Source organism: Elephas maximus, chromosome 18 (genome assembly GCF_024166365.1).
Source record: "Elephas maximus indicus isolate mEleMax1 chromosome 18, mEleMax1 primary haplotype, whole genome shotgun sequence".
Classification (NCBI taxonomy): Eukaryota; Metazoa; Chordata; class Mammalia; order Proboscidea; family Elephantidae; genus Elephas; species Elephas maximus.
Window position 1 is genome coordinate 24432130 of NC_064836.1, and position 25316 is coordinate 24457445.

The 25316-nt window shown below is 45.3% G+C and overlaps 2 protein-coding genes across 2 annotated transcripts in view; one reads left to right on the plus strand and one right to left on the minus strand.

The window, feature by feature from the left end:
- The window catches only part of LOC126061817 (NUT family member 2G-like), a 432103-nt gene that overhangs the window by 22772 nt on the left and 384015 nt on the right, over positions 1 to 25316 (plus strand). The gene's annotated exons all lie outside the window — the stretch shown is intronic.
- The window catches only part of LOC126061823 (NUT family member 2D-like), a 220819-nt gene continuing 207979 nt past the window's right edge, over positions 12477 to 25316 (minus strand). Inside the window, exon 4 of the mRNA XM_049858639.1 lies at positions 12477 to 12494. Within this exon, the coding sequence (XP_049714596.1) occupies positions 12489 to 12494 (6 nt within the window). The 3' untranslated portion in view covers positions 12477 to 12488. The remainder of the gene's footprint in view (positions 12495 to 25316) is intronic.

Below are 25316 nucleotides of genomic sequence, written 5' to 3' on the forward strand. Positions count from 1 at the left end.
AAGAAACATCAGCAACCACTTCAAAAGTTCCTGGTTATTTTAAGAACACTGCTCAAAGGCAGTATTTTTTAAAAGACATTTTGACATATGCAGTGCAGGTCTATTACATATCACTCTATGAAACATGACTTTTCAGTTAGATCAAATGGCTGGTCTTCTAAATTAATTTTGTTCATTTTTTTTTAAGTTTTCTTGTGCACATATGTTGGTTCTATTAATAGGTAAATGATGCCAGTTCTATAGTGGTGCCAATGGATATCTTAAATGGAAAATCAGTTGACCCCATTAATGGTTCAATTTTCTTTTTCATCTAATACATGAATTCAAAATAAGCATTTAGAAACCCCTTCTGTTAAAGAAAAACACTTGACATTATTTAAAGGCTATTGCAAATTTAATTTTTTTCTCCCTGGTGATTATACAAATTTGGGTGGTAAAACAATACAATAAATTAAGAAACTTCTCGATGTTTCTTGAATAAATTTTGATGTCATAATTCCAGGAAGCTATGATATTCTTTAGTTCTTGAAAAATTTTTTGATTTATTTGATGTTTTCTTCCCCCACTGAAACTCCCTCTCTCTCTCTCCTCACCCCCCTCTTTTATTTTTTTGATTCCCTATTTTTAACATGTTGCATCTCCTAGAATAGTTCTCTTAATTTTTTTTTTTTTTTCTATCTCTTTGTCTTTCTGCTATACCTTCTGGGAGATTTTTTTCAACTTTATCTTCTAACCCAGCTATTGAGTTTTCATTTTTGATACCATCCTAATTTTCCGGAGCTCAATTTTTGTACTCTGAATATTCCCTCCTTTTTTTGTTTATTTTTATAACACCCTGTTCTACATTCATGAATACAGTATCTTCTCTTATCTCCATGAGGGCATTAGGTTATTGTTTTTAAATGTTCTTATTTGTCCACTAATTCTGTCTCCTCTAAACCAATCCAAACCACACCCCGTTGCCATGAAGTCAATTCTAACTTATAGCGACCGTGTAGGACAGAGTAGAACTGTCCTATATGGTGTCTGGGAAGTGGCTGGTGGATTCAAACTGCTTAACTTTTGGTTAGCAGCTAAGGTCTTAACCACTGTGCCACCAGGGCTCTTCTATCTCCTCTAGGTTGTTCTTATTTCCTCTGTCTCTTCAGTTGTTGTTGTTAGGTGCCCTTTAGTCCATTCTGACTCATAGTGGCCCTACATACAACAGAATGAAACACTGTCTGGTCCTGTGTCATCCTCACAGTTGTTGTTATGCTTGAGCCCATTGTTGCAGACACTGTGTCAATCGACCTAGTTGAGGGTCTTCCTCTTTTTCGCTGACCCTCTACTTTACCAAGCATGATGCCCTTCTCCAGGGACTGATCTCTCCTGATAAAATGTCCAAAGTATATGAGACACAGTCTCTTCATACTTGCTTCCAAGAAGCATTCTGTTTGCACTTCTTCCAAGACAGACTGGTTTGTTCTTTTGGTGGTCCATGATCTATTCAATATTCTTCACAACACCACAGTTCAAAGGCATCAATTCTTCAGTCTTCCTTATTCCTAGTCCAGCTTTTGCATGCATATGAGGCAGCTGAAGACACCATGGCTTGGGTCAGGCACACCTTAGTCTTTTTAGACTCTTAGTCTTTTTAGTTAGTCTCTTGATATAACTGGTTTTCCTCAGATGCTGGGTGGTCCTGCATTGTCTGCTTATCAACATGTGAGGTCATTAGGGAATGTGTACTGTGACAACACTTATACACAAGAAGTCATCTCGGTCATGACACATTTCCATTTTATACTTAGATGGTTACATAATTTTTGTGATATTTCCAAGCAGTCATGCCACATAAATCCATAGATTACAAATTTCTTTACCATAAGCAATTCTACTCAAGCAGATACATCCTTCTAAAAGCATTCCAATAATTACCAAATAGAAGAGACCCAAATAAGAGCATGTGAAGGGTCATAGTAATATTCTCAGGGAAATGAGGAAATTGCCAAGGGATCCCATGGGTCTCCTCTTAGCATCTTCTTCAAGGACAGCGACAGTGCCCTTTTAGGTTTTTTTATTCCGGGTGGCTGGTACAGTGCGTACCACAAAATAAGCATTGGATTAAGGTTTTCTGAATAGTTGGATAAATATATGAGCCTCAAAAGTGACATATACCAGCTAATGCAGAATTTCAAGCCAGATGGCCTCTGAAGCAGTCTCACAAATCATCTGCCACCAGAATGAAGCCACAGTAACTGAAAAATCACTGCACACTGTGGCATTTATACGCAGGCTGCCTTCCCGACATCGGAGGTTGTGGGCTGGGTCCTGAGTAAATATTGGTTGCACTGAAGAGACATTATGGGCTCTGGTTGTCCTTTCAAGTTCCTCTGGGGTCTGAAATTGATTTGCAGTTGAAGCCAAACCCCTGCGAAGTTCCCCTACTTATCTTTTATTCCTTGTGTGTGCGCTGCACGTGCAGTTGAATAGTTACCGTCTTCCAGGGTGTAGCAGTTAGCAGCAGGCTACCAATTGTAGAGAATTTTTATTTTACTTACTCAGAGAGTTTGCACCTAATCCTGTGCAAAGTAGGAATGAACCTTCAGAAAGCATATCAGAAGCCCTGGTCCCAAACGAAGACAGCCTTTGACTTGGCAGGAAGCCAGTACAGGACAGCCAAGGAGTCAGGGTTGTGGTGCTACCCCTCAGGATGAGGCTTATTTCCAGGCAGATGTGAACCACAGGTTCCTTCCATGCTGACATTTAAGGGACGCTGGGAAGGTCCCAGTGCTACAATACCCCAAATATCTCCTGCAGCCCCAGGTTTGAATCCTGCTGCTTTCATAGAAGACTTTAATCTTTGTTGAAATGCAAACACCTTTGAGAGGGAAAACTCTAAGGTCAGAAGAACTGAGTTTAAGTCTGGCTTTCATAACTTAATATCCACAGAAGACTGAATACATCATTTTACATCTCTGTGCCTGTTTCTTTCCCTATAAAACGGAGTTGATAATGCTACCTAACATATATAGTATTAAAGATTGGAATTACTTTCTAAATCAAAAAAAACTTAATTTTAGATAAAATGATTATTTGCAATAATTTATACATGCATGTACTGGAGCACATTGCATTGCTCTATAACATACTTGATGGCAAGGACTGTGTCTTGTGTCTTGTTTTGTATCTCCAGCTCCTAGCTCAGTACTTGGCCCAGAGAAAGGGCTCAATAAAGGGTAAGTGAATGAGGCAAGTTGAACAGTAGGAAGAAAAAGTGTTCCCCAACCATCTATCATGCTCAGTGTGAAGACTCACACTTCTTCAAAGATCACAGAGTAACCACTGAACTATGTTCTTTATTTCTTGGAAAGCAGGACAAGCTGACCATCTCCAGTGAATTCCTCTTCAGCAATTAAAATACAGTAACTCCCATTCTAGGGGCCAGATCTCCCTCAGATCTCAGATCTCCCTCAGAAAGTTCATACATTAAAAGACAACTTTATTGTACTTAATGGTACAGATGTGCTTGTCAGGCCATGCACCCAAATCTTCATTTCCAAAAGAATGGTTACCATCTACATGACACTTGGGAAAAACCCAATGCAATGATGTGACATGTTAAAATCACTCTGTGACCCTGCATTTTTTTCCCTTTCTAATATTATACATTAGAGGCTAAAACAACTCAGTGCTGAGTTAACAAATCAAAAATAATTAGGCCGATTCATCTAAAAGTAATGGGATACAAATACCCTATAGGAATATAAAAAACACAAAAACACACATGACAAATTCCCAAGCACTTGACTAGAACTGACTTGGATCCAGATAGGTAATGGGAAAAAGGGCAGAGATATATTTTGTAGTTTACCTCTACGCCCTACATTGGATATCAGAACGCCAAACAAGGGGAAAAAAAGTAGATTCTCTCCTTTGGTAGTATTGTGACCATCGGAAAATACTTAGCTCTTATTCATTCATTCATTCAATAAGCAACTTATCAATGAGAAAACAAGAAGCTGAGAAGCAATTCATAGCATTAGATGGACATATCAAAAAAGAACAAAGGGACAAAAGCAAAACATTAGCTACACAACTTGAACAAATAGAAAGAGATCAGGAAACGAAGCCCACAGCCACCAAAAGAACAACAACAACAAAAAACCAAACCCGTTGCCTTCAAGTCAATTCTGACTCATAGTGAACCTGTAGTTCGGAGTAGAACTGCCCCATAGAGTTTCCAAGGAGCGCCTGGTGGATTCGAAATGCCGACTTTTCGGTTAGCAGCCATAGCACTTAGCCACTACGCCACCAGAGAAAGGAAATAATAAAGATCAGAGCAGAAATAAATGAAATAGAGAATAGAAGAAAAATAGAATCAACAAAACCAAAAGTTGCTTCTTTGAAAGGATCAAAACAATTGACAAACCACTGGCCAAACTGAAAAAATAAAAACACGAGAGGAAGCAAATAACCCAAACAAGATATGAAATGGGGGACATTACAACATACCCAACTGAAATAAAAGGGATAATAACAGAGTACTATGAAAAACTATACTGTTAGCTCATCTGTTAACAGAAAAGTTAGAGGTTTGAACCCACCAGTCAGTCCACAGGAGAAAGATGCGGCAGCCTACTTCTTTAAGACTACAGCCTTGGAAACACCATGGGGTAGTTCTACTCTGTCTTACGAGGTCACTCTCAGTTGGAAGGGGCCCTTGTGGCACAGTGGGTAATCATATGGCTGCTAAGCAAAAGGTCAGCAGTTCAAATCTACCATCCACTCCTTGGAAAACATATGGGGCAGTTCTACTCTCCTATGGGGTCGCTATGAGTTGGAATTGACTTGATAGCAACCTTTTTTTTTTTTTTTTTGGTGTCAATTGGAATGAACTCAGCGGCAATGCATTTAGGGTTGTTTTTTGATTTTGTTTTTGGTTTGACCAGGTTTTTTAAAAAAAGACAAAAAACCTCTTAATAGCCAAGATACTCAGAGAGTAGAAGGGGAACAGTAAATGAGGAGCCTGTAAAGGAAGCAATGATTAGCAAATAAGGACTCACGACCAATTACAGAAGTGTGGACTGTAGCATCTACATTTTGTGATAATTGTTTACATCTCCCCTTTTCTATTTACCTTGTATGAAGATCACGGGTGGCGGTTAGTATTAAAATCTAGTTTCCAAGTCAAGCATGACTGAGTTGGCTTCATTCTCAGGTAATACAGGAGCTGACAGGGCTTTGAAATTTCCCTGTTCTTTTTTTTTTTTTTTTTTTTTTTAATTATTTTATCCAAATGAAAGAAAAGACTAGATGGACTGCACTGGATGTTTTCCATCTGCCTCTCCAGATCCACTCTCCACCTTTTTCCGCCTTGATCTGCACAAGGAGGATGGACACTCACACCCACAACACCTGTGCTCCTTCGTCCTCAAGCTTTCAAAAGACTGAGCCAATAGGACATACCTACAGGAACTTGAAGGGTAGAAGGAGAGAGAGGCAGGGCTTCCAACTGTTTCATTCTGGTTCTAACTCCTGCTGAAACTTTGCATTTCTAGTAAGTTCCCAGGCGATGCTAATGCTGCTGGTTAGGGACCAATTCTGAGAACCACTAACCCCCTGCTGTCGTCCAGCCACACCCAAACCAGACTCACTGATATCACATCAATTCCAACTGACAGCAGCCCTATAGAACAGAGTAGAACTGCCCCCATGGGGTTTCCAAGGCTATAACTCTTTACAGAAGCGGACTGCCACATCTTTCTTCCTTGGAGCAGCTGGTGGGTCGGATCCACCGACCCTTCAGGTAGCAGTTGAGCACTTTACCACTGTGTCACCAGGGCTGCTTTACTAGTAGAGCAGTGGCTCTAAAATTTACTACATATAAGAATCACTGGGGGATCTTGTTAAAATGCAGATTCCAATTCAATCTATCTGGGGTGAAAATGCAAATTCTCAGCAGGGGTTCGAGCTGGGAAGAACTGGTTCAAAGGCTTGGAGAGATGCTGGGGTATTTCTTCTCTCACTCCCTTCCTGCCTTACCAGTGGCAGTGACCGTGTTCTTCTACCTATGGCCACTGCTCCCGTGAGGCAGCCTGTGTCACCGCCACAGCTCTTGCTGAAGTCAACAAGGCTGACAGCCTGATTTCAGACACTCACCCTCCAGAAATGGGAAATAAAAAATTTCTTTTCTAAGAACAAACACATCTGTCTTGGAAGAAATACAGCCAGAATGCTTCTTAGCAGCAAAGATGGCAAAGACTTCGTCTCCATACTTTGGACATGTTTTCAGGAGGGATCAGTCCCTGGAGAAGGACATCATGCTTGATAAGGTAGAGGGTCAGTGAAAGAGAGGAAGACCCTCATGGAGGTGGATTGACACAGTAGCTGCAACAATGGGCTCAAACATAACAATTGTGAGGATGGCACAGGACTGGGCAGTGTTTCGTTCTGTTGTACATAGGGTTGCTATGAGTCGGAACTGACTCGATGGTATCTAACAACAACAACATAAGCCATCCAGTTTGTGGTACATTGTCCAGCAGCCTAGGAAACTAATACGGGTAGTAATATCCAACTGAGTGTTCTGAAAGCAGTACTGGACACAGACCCTGAGTGGGTCAGTCAGTAGCTCCTGCAGGTGCCCAGGGACGCCCCTTCTCCACTCTCAGCACTAACGGGTTTTAACATGTCCCCTCCTGCCCAGACATGTCAAGTCTCACTCCTTGTGGTACCAGCTAGCTGTTAGGCAGGAAGTAGCTAAGTAATTTATACTTATGTGTGAATGATTGTCAAGACTCACTGCATTTAACATCCTAGAGTTACCTGTTTTTAAAAGCAAAGTTTTATTACCCAAAGGAATTAAACACTGATAGGAGCCCTGCAGTTGACACTTAGACTGACCTGAAGAGAGAACAGGAGATAATATCTCTTCATTGACCCTCACAAATTGAGTTGAAAAATGACCACCTGTAGTAAATCAGATCTGGGTTCTAATCCCAGTTTTTACTACGGAAGAAAGTAGGTAAATGAAAGTCTTCCAGTGTCCGTTTCTGAGTGCATTAGATGGCAAGAGTCGTCTGTTCTATTGAGCACCAATCACCTGTTCAAACTTGCTTAAGTATCTGTCTTCCACACTTGAGTGTGAACATTTTAGGACATTTTAAGCCTCATTCAGAGTCCAGCACAGGGGAGGACATGCTGCAGGCACTCAGTAGATATTTGTCGGGCAGTCCATGAATATGCAAGGGATTTGTAAGCTGCAAAGTGCCACCCATGCCCCCAGTTAGAGCAATACCGATCATTATTACTGCACCTCTGAAGAGCACAAATCCTCTACTGATGGATGCTGATGCTGGAGATACAGGCTGGGGGTGAGTTGGCCAGGGCAGGAAACCCGCAGCTGATTTCTGTTGGGACCCTTATTTAGTGCTGATTCCTAAGGCCAGATGAAAAGAATCCCAATCTCAGGCCTTCTTCAGGCCAGGGAGCCCAGGTTTGGGAGATGGCTGATAATGGTGACAATCCCACCAGAGCTCTTTGAGGAATGCTAGGGGTGCCAGGAATAGTAATGGAAGCGGCCCTGGACATACCCCTTTCTGGGAGACTTTCAAGCTATGCTTCCAGGGAAGTGGAATCTTGCTGTTTTGTGCCTTTGACTCCTTAGAGTGTGGTTGGCAAGTAGGATTCTGTTTTTCAGAAAATTTTTCATCTTTTATAGGAGAACACCAGTGGAATGTCAAGAAGTAGAGGGCAGAGTTAAAAGGTACCCCTTTAACCGCCCTTTCAGAGGGGGCTCAGCCTCTCAGATGGCACCACCCCCTCACCAAGGGTCCCCCCAAACTGGCGGGGGTTCCCAGCAGCCTCCTCTCCCCACCTCCCAGCCCTCACCCTCTGCCCCAGCGGCGCCCACGCAGCGCGCAGCTCCTTTTGCCACAGAGGCTTCCAGGTGCCCAGGGCGAAGGCGGAGCCCAGCTTGCAGCTGCCTCCCTAGCGCCAAGAAGGACCACCACGCCCCACCCACCGGGGGCCCGTCAGCCCCTGGGGGCCCCAGCGTCTCAAGCCTTCCGGGCCTCCACGCTGCTTCCTCCCTGCCCGCTAGGCGCCAAGCCTGCGATTCGGTAGCAGAGCGCAGCGGCCAGTGGCGCACGCTGGGCGATTCTGGTGCAGCCAGATTCCGCACCGGAGCGCGGCAGCCCGGGAACGCGGGACCAAGGCTGCCAAGGAAGCCGGCCCCTGTGGCCCACCGCGCAGCCGCCTACCGGGACTCTGGGCAGCGGCGCTGCTCCAGCTGGGTCTGCCGGGCCCTCAGTGCCGGAGGATGGTGAGTGGCCAGGAGGCGCCTTGGCGTGGGATGGCGCCTGGGGTCCCTGTGGGGAAGGCAAAGGTCCCTGAGGCTGCTCCTTCAGACGGAATGGGCAAGCAGAGAGCCTGCCTGGAAGGGAATGAGGCAAAGGGCTACTCGGTCCGGACCCTTCAAGCCACCTGTTGCGGCTGAACCCGCCCTTTAGCGTCAGGTGCAGCCAGAGGAGGGAGCCTGTGGTTACTTCAGTCCCTCCACTACCTTTCCCAAGATCTCCGTCAAAAAATTTTTGAAATGAAGTCGCCTCTAGGGTGCCCTGGAACCTATTCTGCAGAGATTTAATTCTCTACCATCCCTCATTTCTCAACGTCTAACAAATGTGTCTCCAGACGGCAAGGCCAGTTTTCGGAAGACTCCATCCAATATTTTGGCTTGGTTCAGGAAGGTCTGAAAGATGAATGGGAATGACCTAGGCAAAGAGGAGAGGAGAGAATGCCTTGGGCAGAGGAAATACCACGTGCAAAAGCCCTGTGAGTGGCAGGGAAAACGGGAAACAGGGTATCAGATAGAGTCGCTGGAGCCAAGGGTGCAAGGTGAGGCTGTTGTTCCGGATGAGGCTAGAGAAAGAGGTAGGGGCTAGATTACCGCAGAACCTGTGAGACTCGACCTGCTTTTGTTGTTCAAAGCTGCATTCAGCTTTTAATACTTTCCTTAAAAATTAGTGTGGTCAGAGCTATGCCATCAGTTCCGTTCAGAAAAGCTAATTCAGCTGTATTTTGATTTTGAAACAAAAGCCCCTTGGCTTGGTGCAGGAGGATCTGAAAGAAGAAAGCTTCAAGGCCAGCAGTTCTCACACCCATGAGAGGCTTCCAGTAAGTCCAAGCTTGGGACAAATCAGATTGATGAAGGAGAAAAACTCTGGGCTGACTTAGGGTGCTTTGTAATGATATATTTAAAAATGTCTTTCTTATTTAGCGATGTTGGGTGAAAGTAGAAGAAGACAGGGCAAAAAGAATAGTGGTGGTTTGGGGAAAGGGGAAGACCAAGAGAAAAAAGAACTCCAGATGCTATCTTACAATTTTTAGTGCTCTTTGTCCTTACTACCACTTAAAGGGCTCTTTGCTTCTGATCAAGGATGAATGTCTTATTGCTGCTAAAGACCGCTGTTAATCCTTTATTTTTAAGTTGAGATATAATTCACATAACATAAAATTCACTATTTTGGAGTGTCCAGTTCTGTTGCTTTTAGTCTATTCACTGTGTTGTGGAACCATCACCACTATCTGATTTCAGAACATTCTGGAAGAGAGAGAGAGGAGGAAAAAAAAAAGAAAGAAAGAAGAAAACTAATAGCAGTCAGTCCACTATTAATTTTTTTACGGTAGTATTTTTTTTTTCTTGCTTGCTTGCTTGACATTGAGATATGAAAATTAAGCTAATTGTAAAGCAGGCAGGTAGAATAAATAGGAATCTTATTGAGTTTTGAATTACATGTACTGTTGTGTCAATTTTCATTGCTTTTAATGAAATATCCGTGCAATCCAGGCTTTCAAGTTTCACCCCATTATAACTGCTTAAGCAGAATGGCAGATGGATAGGGATGGATATTTTGTGCTCATTTGACTTGATGTGGGTCATAGAAAATTGAAGGCAGAAATATCATTGGATGAAAAGAAAGTAGCAACAGCAGCAGAGCACACGTTTTCTTGTTTTGTCAGAAATGCCTGCTTTCTTCCTTTCTCTTTCCCTTCCCAGTGAAGAATTATAGTTAAACTTCCTTTTAAGAAACTCTGTTTGCTCAGCTTCAAGTTTAATAATACATTCATAAGAATTTATAAGTATATTGTGAATTTATAAGTGTGTTATGAAAGGATTCTTTTCTTAAAGAAATGCACGCTTAAATACCACCCCTTCCCAGATTGAGTTAGTTGTGTAGATTTAGGGGGAAAAGGCTACAGTGATGGGAAGAGGAATAAGAAATAATTGACCCACACTGATGCGTTAGAGGTGTTTGAAAAGATAGACTTGGAGAGAAATTATAGGGTCGCTATGAGTCAGAATGGTCTCCATGGCAAAGGTTTTTTGTTGTTGTTAATTTCTTTAAAAAAAGGCAGTGAGAAAAAATTGAAATGAAAATATTTAGTTTACCTTTGACTAATTAGACATGCATCTCATACTGCTGTACTTTTAAAATACTTTTGAAGCTGAAAAATCGTCACATTAACTCAACACAAATGTACTGTGTGAACTATGATTATAGGAAAAGATTCACTAACTAAACAGGTATTTATTAAGTAGCTACCATATTCCAGGCACCATCCTTTCTGTTGAGGATAAAATGGCGAGGAGACGCAGGTCCCTGCTATCAGTGAACTTAAAATCCAATGGGGAGAGAGCCTTTATGCAAAGAATCCTGTGGATGAATAGACGCGGGGAACCGGAGTGCGAAAGGAAAGGGGGAGACTGCTGACACAACGCGGGGGTTGCAACTAATGTCACAAAACAATTTGTGTATAAATTTTTGAATAGGAAATTGATTTGCACTGTAAACTTTCACCTGAAACAAAATAAAATGAAAAAGAAAAAAAACAAAGCTCTCGTTATTAAAAAAAGACAGGCAAAGATAATCCTTTTATAGGGAAAAAAGTAGATTATAAAACAATGCGTATGACTAGCCCCCATTAGTGGGCTATGTATTTCCATTGGAAGCAGATTAGAGTATGAGCCTTATTTATTTACCTCAGGTGCTGGGAATTTAGTGTGGTTTTATTTTGTAAATTCTTCTGTTATGGGTAGTTTAAAACATGTCTTCAATTATGAAAAGAGCAAAAATAATCAAAAGAATACTCGTGTAGCCAGTGTTTTAAATAAAGAAAATCCATTGAGATGGCTTCCAGCTCAACAGTTTTCCAGCTGGGTTATTGGCCAGGGGAGGGGCGTCCAAGTGACCAGGTGAGGATGGTCCAGACCAAAGGGAGAGGAGAGGAGGCCCCGCCCAGGAGTCGGGGGCGGGGCGGCCCAGAGGGTAACGCCCCTACAGGTCACGTGGCCGGTGACTGCCAATGGCTGCCTCAGAACCCACCTCCGGGACTGGCGAGGCGCCAGTCTGTCCTCACCAGGGCAACAGGCTTTGCTGGCGCCCTGTGACGGGGACTGTGCCTGCGCCAGCGGCTGTCAGGCCTAGGTGAGTCTGGGGCCGGCGCCCACCCCGGGGGCCCGACCCCCGGGGTCGGGTCTCGCGCAGCCGACTTCAGGGTCCGGCGGGCGGTGCTGGGGTCGCGGGGGGCAGGGCCACGGCCTGCGGAGCGGGGGGGACAGGGCTGGGCTGGGCGGGCCTGGGGAGGGGCTCCGAGGGCACCTGGAGCGCCCACCTGTCCCAGGGCGACCACGACGCTGGGTGTCTGTTTGGATGTCTGTCACAGCCGGCGCCTCACCCAGTGGGCGCCTGGATGTCCTGACGCTGACCATTTGGCCCAGCAAGCCTGAGAAGCCACCCAGGGAGGGTGTGGTTTAAGAAATAAATATATATGACTATATTTCAATATATGCATTCATATTACACAGTGTGCCAGTCTGTATGATTCTAGCCTTGATTTTATGCAATCAGGTAGGTAACATAATACGGAATATGCATTTATTTCAAATTCATCATTTTGACAGGCTTTTTAGCGTGTAGAAACTCAAATTTGTAATTTTGGAGATTCCCCCTCTGTATTTGAAAAGGAGGGGCATTAAGGTGGAGCATTTTCCCGAGTGCACCATCCTCACTAAGGGATTTAGTTAACCCTTAGTCAAGACATTGTAAATATCTTAAGGCGTTATTACCTTTGTTTAAGAAACTTGAGGGTGAGCGGGCATACCGCCTGACTCCTATTAAACTCGTTTTAGAAACCTGACTTGTAGACTCACCTGCCTTTTTGAATAGGTGCCAGCTTGAATAGACAGGGCTCACGGAATTGCCAGTCAAAGGTAAGGTGTCTCCGGAGGCCTGCAGGTGGCGTAAAAGAAGAGCGGAGCTGGACACCCTGCTTGGGCCACCCCCCTGATATGGGCATCAGCTCCAGGGGAAGTCCTTCTCATCAATTTTCCCCGGACTAGGAGCTTCTCCACACAAGGACTCTGGGTCTGAGGGATGCACTTTGCTCCCAGCACTGCTTGCTTGGTGGTATGAGGTCTCTAGGTCTCTGCTTGCTTCCCTTTCATTTTATCTCTGTGAGATAAAAGGTGGTGCAGGTCACACCCCAGGGAAATTCCCTTTACATTGGATCAGGGATGTGACCTTAGTAAGTGTAAGTAATGTGACCTTACAATCCCACCCTAATCCTCTTTAACATGAAATTACAATCACAAAATGGAGGACAACCACACAATACTGGGCATCATGGCCCAGCCAAATTGATACTCACGTTTTTGGGGGGACACAATTCAATCCATGATAGCCAGAAACCTTCTGGGACACATCATTCCTGAAAACTCAGAGACACTTGGAATAAAATCAAACCTGAGAACTTGTAGAAGAAAGCACTGGGCTGGGAGGGAATATTGGTGAGTTCCCACAAGTTTCCGAGTTGGGAATCAGAGCTACTGAGAGGAAAGGGCTGGAGATGTCAGGCCACGGACACCTGAATTTGAGGAGTTACGCAGAGATGGGAGGGGAAGAACTTGACAATTTTGAGGGAAGAGCAGAGATGTCCAGTCCCCTGATTCTCATCTCTTCATCTTGATCGTTTTCCCCAACAGTCTCTCTTACTTGCCAAGGTCTCCATCCAGATCCCAACTGGAAACTTCCCAGCACCTGAAGCAGCTCACAGGCAGCAAATGCCATGTTACAGGAAGACCCACTGCTCGGAACATGGGGTCTGTGCAAGTGCCCGAGCAGCAGGATGACTGATGCCTCAGCCCTTCTCAGCCCATCCTACTGTGCTCACATCTAGCCCTGCACACCCCAGGCATCCCAGGCCTGCTATAAACCTCATCACATCTCTGCTTCTCCAGGGCTTTATTGTTGTCATGTAAGGTAGGTTTCCTCTTGTTTTTAAGGACCTGTTTTGAATACAAGACTACATCTAGATCGATTTAATCCTAGAATTTCAGTCATTGTTTGGGAAGGAGAGAAAAGAGTGCTTCTAGGATGCTCCTTGGAAGAGCCCGAAGGCACTGGAGGTCAGTTGCCTTCACCACAGGAGGATGGACCTCCCCACTCCTGCTGGATCAGATTCTTTCCTGCACAGAAATAAGGTAAAGGGACTACAATTCTCCCTGACTACTTTCATAGCTCATATACACAGGATTAAAAGGACTTCTCATAAATATGTTTTCTGCACATTCCATCTCCTCCTATCATCAGGATTCAGAAATAGCAGACTACTATGGCTTATTTAATAGTACTCCTGAGAATTAATGATGCCTTTTTCTAGAGTGAATGCAGAGAAACAGCTACGTCCCCAAGAAGCCAGGTCTTAATCCTGTCAGGCCAAATCAACTACACACGAAAAGCCCTGGGTGTGCTGAGGATCATTAAAGATCTGTTGTCTGGCATCTTTCTAGGAAACAGAAAAACAGCACCTTAAACAAAAGCACAGTCTCCAATCTCAACTGTAGAAACAATAGTTAATGACCAATAAGGCTGAAAGGTTGAAATCCAAATTCCATTAGTAGATTATTAAGAGAGAGGGAGATTGATAGGATACCCACAGAAAGCTCCCCAAGCCAAGCCAGGGCTTCTGAGAAATGGATGTTGAAATTGATCACTGGCGATTTATCAGTGAGCTGTGAGAGGCCAAAGCCAGACTGTCCCCAAGAGCATTCTGAGGACATCAGTTAAGGCTGGAAGAAAGAATTGGTCAGTCATGTGTGGATCAGGAAAACAGGGGACACCTGTATCTTTTACTTTTTCACAGCACCACAATCCATCCAGCAGCAGAGGAGAACAAGAAGAGAGAAGCAATGAGAATCCCTTCCAACAAAACTATCTTTAATCCCAATTAACAGAGGACTATTCTGTAAAGTAAAGTAAAGCTACCGTTCTTCATTTCCCACCCTGGAAGTACATGTGCACCCTGCCCAGTGTTTGGCCTCCCTCTCTGTCCTCCTCGTATCTGTACTACAGCCAAGAAATAGCACCGGGATAGGGGAGGGTCTTTAGCGTGATGAGGAGAAGGGGGTTGATAATCCAAATCTGTGGAGGGGTCTCCAATTTGAGGGTTTGACACATGGAAGAGGAGAGCTTGCTATTGGCTGAAATGCCACCTTACTTTTCTCGCAAGTTGAGGTGTCACACTTTCTTTTCAGAGGCATTGAGGGTTGGACCTCACTGCTGACCAAGGGTTGCCTCCCAGAGACCCCAAGGTCAGCCCCTGAGTAGGGCCTCTTGGCAGCAAGTGATGGGGCTCTAACTTGAGCTGGGATCTTAGACTTGGTAGCTGTATGTCCAGGTTGGCTAAGACTCACTGTCTCAGGAGCTTGGGGCTGGGACGCTTGCCAGGTGCCCCGAACTCCATGGTGCAGAATGCCGGAGGCAGGCAGAGGACTCTTGGAAAGACCCCAGGGCAGTAAGCTTTGTTGAGGTGCCAAGAGAAAGTCAAGGCTGGGGAGATCCTCCTCTTCCTTCTCTGTTTCTTCCCTGGACCCTTCTCCTTTCCCAGGTGATTCACTAATAGGAGAGGTTTCTAAGAACATTAAGGATTCTCTAGTTCCCAATTTCGGGGAGGTGTTACTGGAACGCTGATGAGGAGAAGTTAATTGTTCAGACTTAGGTTTCTTTGACTTTGGACTCCACATAAAGTGAGCAAGTTCTTTTGGCTTAGACAGGTTACTGTCTCTTCTACAGTCTTTCGGCAGGTCATCTGCATTCAGCCTTCTTGTGCCCGTTTTCTTGCTGATCCCCAGCTGAAGACCATGGTTATCTGTGCTCCCTGAGTCTTGACTGGTGTCATACTCTGTACAGAGTGACTCCATGGGTGGCATACCATAAATTGGGGGTGCCTCCACACCCACTTCTCCTTTCAATTCCAGTAGTCGCTTCTCTACCAGCTGAAAGGAAGGAAAATGTGTAATTACTGATTCTGTACAGGTTGTGAGAACACATGGATGAGCTGGTGGTGGAGAGCATGATATTGGGACAGGAATCAGGGAAGTCAGTGAAATGAGTGTGGTTCAATAACAGTACTGCAGCTCTACTTGTCCATCCTCCTGTGTGGTTTTCCCAGCCACAATTCCTTACCGCTCCTCCTCTCAGCCACTCCATTGTCTCCTACCTCCTGGTTCTGCACCTGCTTCCACACGTGGAGCTGACCTTCCCCAGAAGCTGTGCAGCCGAGGCACTGTTAGGTTAGGTGAAATCTTGTGGGTTTCATGGTATTATTTTCCCTTCCTCCTCTGGTTTACCTGGGTGAGAGTGAGCCCTTCTTCTTCCTCCAGCTTCTGTGTTAAGGACATGAGATCTATCTGTGATTCTGGTGATAATAACATTTCCAGGAATTGAGGGTGAATAACTGCTTCTGCCTGATAACAGAAGGAGGAGGCATGTGAACATCCTTGACAAGGAGTAACCAGTGATTCAGAGGATCTCAAAGACAATCATCCTCTCCTTGAATGTGCATCCGATGGTGTATTAAAACATCACCACCTCAACCTACACATAGGCAAACACAGGCACACGCACAGACACATACACACACACGAGAAAAAAGGCACAGGGTAAAAAAGATCACAGGGTAAGGAATGAAGCTTAATTACAATGTCCGGGGCCAAACTCCAGATGTTTGGTGGATGCAATGCCAAACTTACAGAACCCACGGATACCAAACCTCGAGTCCCAGCTCACCTTGGTAATAAATTCTTCCTGTGAACACAGCTTGTCAATGTAGCTCAGGAGTCCTGGGTCTGGGTACATCCCAGTGTCTTCCTGTTGTTGCTCATATTCCTCTTCTTCATGTTTTGCATCTGGCTCCACAGTGGCCGAATGGGCAGGTCCAAGCAGACCTTCCATGATTTCGACATACTCTTTCACAGCTTTAGGAGGGATCTCATTGGGTTGCTTGGCCTCCCAAGGGCACTGGGGTCTATGTTGCTGCTGGTTGAGGGGCTGCACCTTGGGATCTCCCTTCTTTGGGACGAACACTAAAGGAGAGGTTAGAAAGAAGGAGGTAAATTTGGCAGAACATTCCAGGCCATTTGACCTGTTACGGATTGAGTTGTGTCCCCACAAAATGTGTGTCAACTTGGCTAGGCCGTGATTCCCAGTATTGTGTGGTTATCCACCCTGTTTTGATCGGATGTGATTTTCCTATGTGTTGTAAATCTTAGCCTCTACAATGTTAATGAGGCAGGTTTAGATGCAGTTGTGTAAATGAGGCAAGACTCAATCTGCAGGATTAGGCTATATCTTGATTCAATCTCTTTTGTAATATAAAAGAAAGAAGCCAGTAGAGAGGAGAGAAACTTTATGTGGCCCAGAAAGAAATTCCCAGAGTAGAGCCCGTCCTTTGGACTCCAGGTTCCTGTGCTAAGAAGCTCCTAGATCAGGGGAAGATTGATGACAATGCCTTCCACTGGAACCAAAAGAGAAAAAGCCTTCCCTGGGAGTTTTGTACCCAGATTTTGGAGTTTTAGCCTCTTAGACTGTGAGAGAATGAATTTAGCCACTTAGACTGTGAGAGAATGAAATACCACAAGCCATTCACTTGTGGTATATCTGTTCTACCAACACTAGATAACTAAGACACCACTCAAACATACGTTGGAAGGGCAGATTTTTTGGAGAGCCTAAAATGGTTCCTGGTGAGATGGGCACACCCGAAGCCACAAGAACCGTGAGAGGAGATGTAACAGGTAGAATGTCCAAGAGAATCATCCTGTGAGGAAACTTGGAACTATTGCTTTTTCAAGAAGTCCTTTCATTGAGACCCACGTTTTAGGCTGATTAGATATTGGATCTCATCTTTGATAATCTGTGTGATCTTTGATAATCTGTGTGAGACAATAGTTATAAAACTTGACCGCCTCATTACTAGTGTGTAACGAAGTGTAGCTGAGAGCCCAGGCTTCCGTCAGGCTCTACTGATAGAAACAGCCGTTGCCCCCCCTTGAAAGGGAAGTACCCCATGTGAAGACAATGCCTTCTCCAAACATGGCTAGTCTCTACATGCCTCCTTTGATCCCTGGACCTTAGCTCCTGTTGAAATTGGTTAGCCATACCTGGGTGCTGGCCAGCCACAGTGGATGAAGGCTTCTGAGGATCAAGATGCCTTGAAACTGGAGGAGGCAGGCACACGGACACATTCCTCTGCTGCAACTTCTGAGTCTGTAACTCCTCCTCTGCTTCAAACTCCATGAACCTGACAAGGGTGGAGGAGGCACGGGCCCTGCTGAGAAGAAGGCAAGGCACACCAGGAGCCCCAGCACCGGGCAACAGTCGATTGTAGGGCAGCAGAGAGTGCCTTCCGTGCCCCGGCAAGGTGCTGAGTAAGTCCATTTCCCAGGAGGGAGTTTCTCTCTGTGGCACACACACACAGTTTGGGGGCTCCTTACGTGTTCACATCATCCCTTCACCTGTAGCATAACTCATCATAACTTAGGAAGGGTGTGAAAGAAGTGAGCCATGCCTTCTTGGAAGCTCCTCCTGACAGAGCCATGGTGCTCACTTCCTTTCCACACCCTTAGCACCTGATGGCACACCGCAACTCCGACAGTGGCTGGTTGATTTCAATCAGAACTATGTGACACACGGCAGGACCCCACTTAGGTACATCCTGCTGCAAGACTCTCCTGCCCTTTCCTAACATACACACATTAGAGCTGACAGCTTGAGCCTGGTATGGGATGAAGTTGATTGCAGATAACACCATGGACTAGATCCTAGATTCCCCGTCCTGGTGTCAGGCTTTGAGCCCATGAGCTATAAACCAAGGAGACAAGTGATCCAAGATATATTGGGAAGAAGGTGGAATCTAAGGTTTCAGGAAAGCTTCAGATCCTATGATGATTTTTTTAAAATCAAGGAGGGAAAGGCAATAAGGGTGATAGACACGTCCACAGGTTGACTTGAGATATTGCCGTCCCCTGAACAAAGCTTTCCAGCCTGGGCCATTCTTGGATGGCTACAGAACAGTTTTGTGCCAGTTGTCATGTGGAAGGTTGGTCCCAAATTTCCTGTCAGGTATATGGACACTGAGGCAAGGAGGAACCTGTGTGGTACATCGTATCCCCTCACTGCAGAGTGTCTACGGCTTGGAATTTATCCCCATTGGTAGCCACAGTGTTTATCCCCATTCCATCTTAACGCTCTCAATATCGAGGCATCCACAAATAATATGTAGAAGGGGTGCATTTCTTGAAGGAGGTAGGACAGAATTCCAAGCAGTGAATGTGATGGTAGACATTGAGGGTACAGAGGGATCATCGGGGAACTAGGAGCCCTGTCCAAGCGCACACCTCCTCCTCACAACATCCCCTCCGACTTGTACCAACACAGCCAGGCAGCAGCCACTCTCAACCCACCCTCCTCATTCAGACCCCATCACTCGGTCCCCATAGAGCTGGGATGCCAGGAACTCACTTTCCTGCCATCTCGTAGAAGATCATCCGGTCAAAGTTGCTTTTGTGCTCCCATTCCTGCACAGACCGCCACAGTCCCTCCTCCAGGGTCATGGTGGGCTTCAGTCGGGCCAGGGATCGAAGGACTGGGCTAAAACCACATGCTTGTTTGTAACTTCCTACAAGTACGTATTCTATCCCCATCTTGACCCCACCCCTACACATATCCCCTGCCCATCATCACATCTGTCTTGCTATTTCTCTGTGTCAAATCCCTCTTCCAGTGTTTGAGATTTCAAGTGTTTTTTTGCCTCCAGGATACCAGTGGCAGGGCAACTACACTAAGATACACTCCCAGGACGAACAGCCCAAAGAAAAGAATGTGCTATGAGTCCGTAGGACTGTGGGCAGAACGACCTGGCAGAACACCTTAAAATCTACTCTAAGATCAAGTCCAAGGGTCCCATGAGTGAACATTTTCGCCAGCTCCCAGATGACTTTTGAGTAGAGGTTCTGCTCTTTGGTGAACACAGCCCTAGAACCTCAGGGTGTGAAGAGCAGGAGTTCTGCCCAGAAACAAAGGTGAGGGCAGCCCGTGGTGACTGAGAGAGACTTCTGCTATCTGGAGTTTCGAAAATCATAAGTCATACTGCCCAGCTGCATTTGAGACTATGATCAAACGGAACACAGCTGTTTTGGAATGCAGGGAATCCCTAAGACTGCTTGAAAGTTGGCTTTGTTGGACTTTGTCTTTATTCCCGTGAGGTTGGGGGCGGGGGGTAGATGCCATCGATCTTTCAGCCATTTGGGGGCAAGTTGTGTGTGGAAAATCATCCTTTGGATTGTGATAAGAGTTTGTTATTGGTTGACCCAAAATAACTGTGGGGAGCCCAGGGTTGATAGATGTAGGGTCTGCTGTGAAAAGACAAATCTTCCCACATGACTAATCAGTCTGCCTTCCATTCACAGAAGCCCATGACCGTGGACTTCATGGCTAATTTCCAATCATACACACTGAAACTAGGACATTTTTGCTTTCGTGGGTACTTTTCTTGGACTACGTTGCCTTTCCTTCATGCCAATGACAAGAATGGACATCATGTAATGAGGCAGCGCAAGTGTCAGGCACTCTCTGAGCACTCCTTATATTAGCTCATGTCATCTTCTTAGCTGTCCTCTGAATTAATTGTAATTGTTTCCTTATTTGATGAGATACTGGAGGGTGGAGATGTATAATGACCTGGTCAGTATTACAAGTCCAGCTAGGGCAGAGCCCAAGCCCGTCAGCACTCTATGTATACTCTACCACCTCCCTGTTCTAACTGGAATTCTCCAGAGGAATGAGGGTGGGAGTATATTTCAAATGATTGTTGTAGGCCCTGCCCGTCTCCCTCCTCATCTGGATTTGAAATGGCACTGGCCCACATATGGTCAACTCCTATGCTGGAAAGTAAAGACCAGCAGAGGAATGTGGTATTGGTAGTCTGAGACCAAAATTCACATCATGGCTCTGTACTTTATCAAAGTGTTTAGTCTCCTATAAATAATTATTAGGGTAATGATTCCAGCATACAGATTGGCTTCACGTACAGGGTGGTCAGCATCAATTGAGATAAGGCACCTGAAATTGTTGTACACGGGGAAGATTGGTTAATATTATTGGGAATGTGTCTTATAACATATCCCATCGCCCTCGTGATTTTCTTTCAAATGTTCCTAAAGAGCCTAAGTCCCATCGTGTCTCTCCCAGCTCTCTTTATTTGAATCAAACCAAAGCAAACCCATTGCCGTCAAGTCGATTCCAACCCATAGTGACCCTGTAGGGCAGGGTAGAACTGCCTCATAGAGTTTCCAAGGAGCACCTGGTGGATTCAAACTGCCAGCCCTTGGGTTAGCAGTTGTAGCACTTAACCACTACGCCACCACGGCTTCCCTTTATTTGAAAGCTGCAGGATAATCTCAGGGGTCCCCCTGACTAGGGCACTCACATGAGAAAGCAGGAAAGAGCTTCTGTATCAGGACTTTGGGGATGGTGCCTCCGGGCCAGGGACTTGAAGCATTGCCAACATCGGTAGTTCTGGTAAACACTCTTAGGGTTACAGGAGGAGTCATGCAGCGAAGGCCTGGATTGGGTGGTGGCCAGGTTCTCCTCCCCAGAAGAACCATGTTGATCTGACCAAGCCTTCACTTGGGGGAAAAAGGAGGCCAGCTGGGCAGCTGGTGGTGGAGCTTGAAGAGAAGGAGCTGAGGACCAACCTCCCCTGTAAGCCAGAGTACCCACAACAGAAGTGACAGGAATCATCTGCTCCACAGCAGATGCTTCCCCAGTTGGAGGTGGAGCATGCTCAACTGCCCCACCGGGAGCCCCCGGGGTACTCCAATTGAGTGGGGTCTGAGCCATGACAAAGGTCTGAGTTCCAGGGAGCTTTTCTGATCTCCCTTCTATCCTGAGTTGGAGAATGACCTTGCCAGGCTGGGCCCCACTGGGGCCAGAGTCCCCAACACCTGGCACCAGCAGTGTCCCAGGGAAAGCAGAGAGCCCCAGAGGGGTTGCAGGAGGGCATGATGAAGTCGTGCAGGGTAGTGGGTGTGGTTCCCAGGGTGTTCGGTGTGGGGGTCCGAGACTGGGTTGGGGAAAGGGCAGTGCAGTGGAAGGAGACATGGAGGCACCAGGATTCGTGGTCATATTCGGTTCCAGCACTGGAGTTGCTGTTGAGACAAAGGAAAAGGGCGAATGGAGAAGGACGAAAGGCAATCAGATGTTGGGTCATGTGAATTCCCTGCCTGGTCACTGGGAATCAGTGCCATGAATCTCAAGTGATGAGTGGCAGTATGGAATGGGGAAATGGTGAATATTGCAAAAGCCTCTGGAGTGAATTTTCTCCAGTTGAGAAGTTTCCCAGTAGAGAACTTGGGAGCAGTTCAACCAGGCTCCTGGGCCTCTGTGTACCAAGAAGTAAGAGGGCCAAGCTGTCGCTGACTCTCAGAGCCTGTTTCAGGAATCCCTGGCAGACACCCTGCCATTCTCATATGGTGTTTTCAACACACGGAACGGGGTTGATATCCACTCTGTCTGAAATGCCCCCAGCAGGCCTCAATAGCAGGGAAGGGGCCTTCTAAGTGAAAGACATCCTCCAGAGTTTCTTGAAGGAGTGAGTCTTCAAAAGAGTGGTTTCCCCGTTTCCTACCTAGCGTTTCTTTTCGTGATACACATTAGAAAACCCCTTTCCTTTTTTCCCCATCCTCCTGTCTCATTTTTCCAATCTGCCTCTTGATCCTCCCCAGGTGGGATGTCCTTGGCAGTGTCAGGGGTCCAGTCCTTACTCCTGTTCAGAGAGCTTGTCCCCAAGGGAAGCGTCAAATTTGAATTTCCAAAGGTTGAAGGGGTGGCAGGGACCTGATAACACACCCCCTCCGCACCATCTTACCTCCTGCTGAAGTCCACTCCACAGGCCTGGACACTGACCACAACTGTGTGGCAGCCTTCAGCCCTCGGTCCCATCCTGGACTCAGAGGGTGACCTGGCTCCAACAGATGCTCAGAGATCCAAGGAAAGGAGGGAGAAGTTTGAATCTATACAGGAGTAGAATGTAGGACTCAAGACATTCTACAGTGGGGGAGGGGCGGAGGGCAGGTTGGGACGAGGAGACATACCATGAAGGGGACCTGACAGGCAAAAAGCTGCATGTTTCCTTCAAATTACAATTGGCAACACAAATCATGTAACTCTCTTAGGGCCATGTGTAGGTTCTTTCTCATATCCACAGCACAAAGGCTCTTCTCTAGACTTCAATTTTCTTACCAACATATCTAGTTTTGTGCCCCTAAACTCAGCCCAATCCTTAGCTCAAGGTGGTAGGTTCTTGAATTATTACAAGGGCACCAGTACTTCATGAACAAAATTCGGCAAACTTTGTTTAATGAAGGCTGGGGTATACGTATGGTGACGATGAAACTCATGTTTGTAATGAGGATTGTTTCAGAATTTCCACCGTGTTTTGAGTGTGTGTGCGCACTCTGTGTGTATTGATGTAGGAAATACTGTTGGAGTCGTTATTCCCTGTCTTTGAGCATAGAAAATGTGACGCAGCTGTTGCTGGGCTCAGAAGGGCTCCCAGGGACTTACAACGGGGCCTTGAGGCATAATCTGAAGGTCCTGAGTTCCTTCCTCAGAGAAGGCACATAAAGACAACAGCTAAGATAAAAAAATAGTCTTGGAAAATCTCTTTTAGGGAACCTTTCACATAAGTGGGAACAGAAAAGACTTTCCACTCTTATCTTTTTCTGTTAACGTTTAATGAATAGAAATTTGTTGGACCAATGAAGACCCGCCTACCTCGTTACTGAAACCTGTAGCGATGATTGTTGAGAGGGACAATTCACGATGTAGGACCACAGTTTCTAGCCAATCTGTGAACAGGTGAAGCTTTCAGTGGTTTTGCCCATTTTGTAGTGTTAATATATACAGCTGACTTTGTAATAGTCTTTGGATTGAGGCATGGCTGTGGCAGCGTGCTTGACCATTTACCCATTCTTGCTTTATTCTGTAATATTTCCTTGTACTCGGGCAGACGTGGCTCTGGCAGCGTGCTTGGCTGCTTCTCAACTTTTGCTGATTTCAATGTATGCCGAATAAAACTTTCTTTTTGCTTTTACTGAACTTTGTGATGTTTTAACCTACAACAGTATGCATCATTGTTTAGGAAGCAGTCCTGGTGTCCCTAATTTCCGGTCCACTACTGAAAACTCTGGGAGCTCCAGCATGACCAGCCTTACTCATGATCTTCTTTCCGGATAAGCCCCACTGCATCAAAGGAATGCCAGCAGCCTCTAATTCCGTGAGCAAAAGTAGGTTCCTGTTGCTTCTCAGATTATTATATTTTACGTTCTTGTTTAAGTTTGTATTTCTGACAACGAATGTAATTCAATAATTAAACATTAAAATTATTTCAAAAGTCAAACAGTTCCAGATAGCTTCTTCAGTGACGGCTCCTCCCCCGGCACCTTTGTCTTGGCAACCTAATTTTGTTCTCACAGTGCCCGCTGTGCAGGCAGTAAGGAAATAACCCTGGCTGACAGGTATTCCTAATCACAACACAGGAGAAAAAAGGAAACTGAATTACATATATAGATGACCTTTTCCTTAGGCGATCTCTTACACGCATTCTTAGAAGGTTTGTAGAGCCAGGGGGCAGTGAGAGTATGATGTAGTGCATGTAAAAATGCAAATACAATGTAGTAGGAAGTGCGAAGGCAGGTGAGGTGAAAACCAAGCATTTCTTATTGCAAGGCAGCCTGGGAGGTTTGAATGAACAGCAGGGCTGCCTGAGGCAAAACTGACCCTTGGTGAGGGATTCCTTGCTTTCTAAGGGCAGCACAGCTGTGTGCCTTGTGTAGTAGGAATGCTGGGAGGTTGAATTTGGAATCAGGGGCTTTATAAAGAACAATCTTGAGAGGGTTCACATTTCAACTGAGTTTATTTCTCATTTTAGGAACTGCCTCTTAAGCAGCAATCTCTGGATTTGGACTAAGTGTGCAGTTCTTAAAAGGGAATGTATTTGCTTAGGTCTTATATATCAGAAAGTATAACAAACCCTGGAGCTTTATTTGATTCCATAAATATGTTAAATTTTCTTTTTATTGTGGTCAGTATACATGTACCAACACACGTGTGATTCCCACCGTGTTCGCAGGCACAATTCAGTGACATTGTGTTCATGTTGTGCAAGCACCACCGTTGGAAAAAAAAAAAAAAAGCTTATTACTTTTTAAAAAATAATATTTTACTGTGTTTTAGGTTCCCTTTGGTTAAGTTCTTCGCAATTCTTGAACATTCTCCTTATTTACGTTCTGGTTGTTCTGTTTCCTATAATCTCATTTCCCTGACTCTGACATTCTCATCTTTGTTTAAATTGTTGACCATTTGGTCTCATGTAGGTGATTTTTAAAGGAGCACGGTGCTTTATGGGTGATGTACATTATTTTGGGAGTCAGTCTCTTATTTGTTATTTAGGTACAAGGTAACCTCAGGGGTTAGTTTCAGTTCAAAATTTGAAGTGTATTTCACGGCAGTTTCAGGGAGTCCTTGAGTCTGAACCAGTCCAGTAACCTTGTTTTTTTTTTTAATGCTTTTGAGATTCTGTTACACGTTGTTCTCCCTTTCTGTCACAACCCATCTGTTGTGGCCCTAATCACAATGGGTGGTAGTGATAGCTGGGCACCAGCTAGTTTTTCTGGTCTCAGGGCAGATGAGACTGTGGTTTATACAGACTGTTTGCCTTGTAGACAAGTTTCTTCTTTGACTCTTTTGTTTCGTACATTCTGTTTTGCTGCAGATGAGTAGAGACCAATAGTTGTAACTCAGAAGGCCAATATCAAGCTTTTGCAACCCCAGACACTATTTAAGCAAACTAAGCGGTAAAATATAACTTTATGAACTATATCATGCCAATGGACCAAGATATTCCACGAGGCTCTGGTCCTAAAACTTCAAATC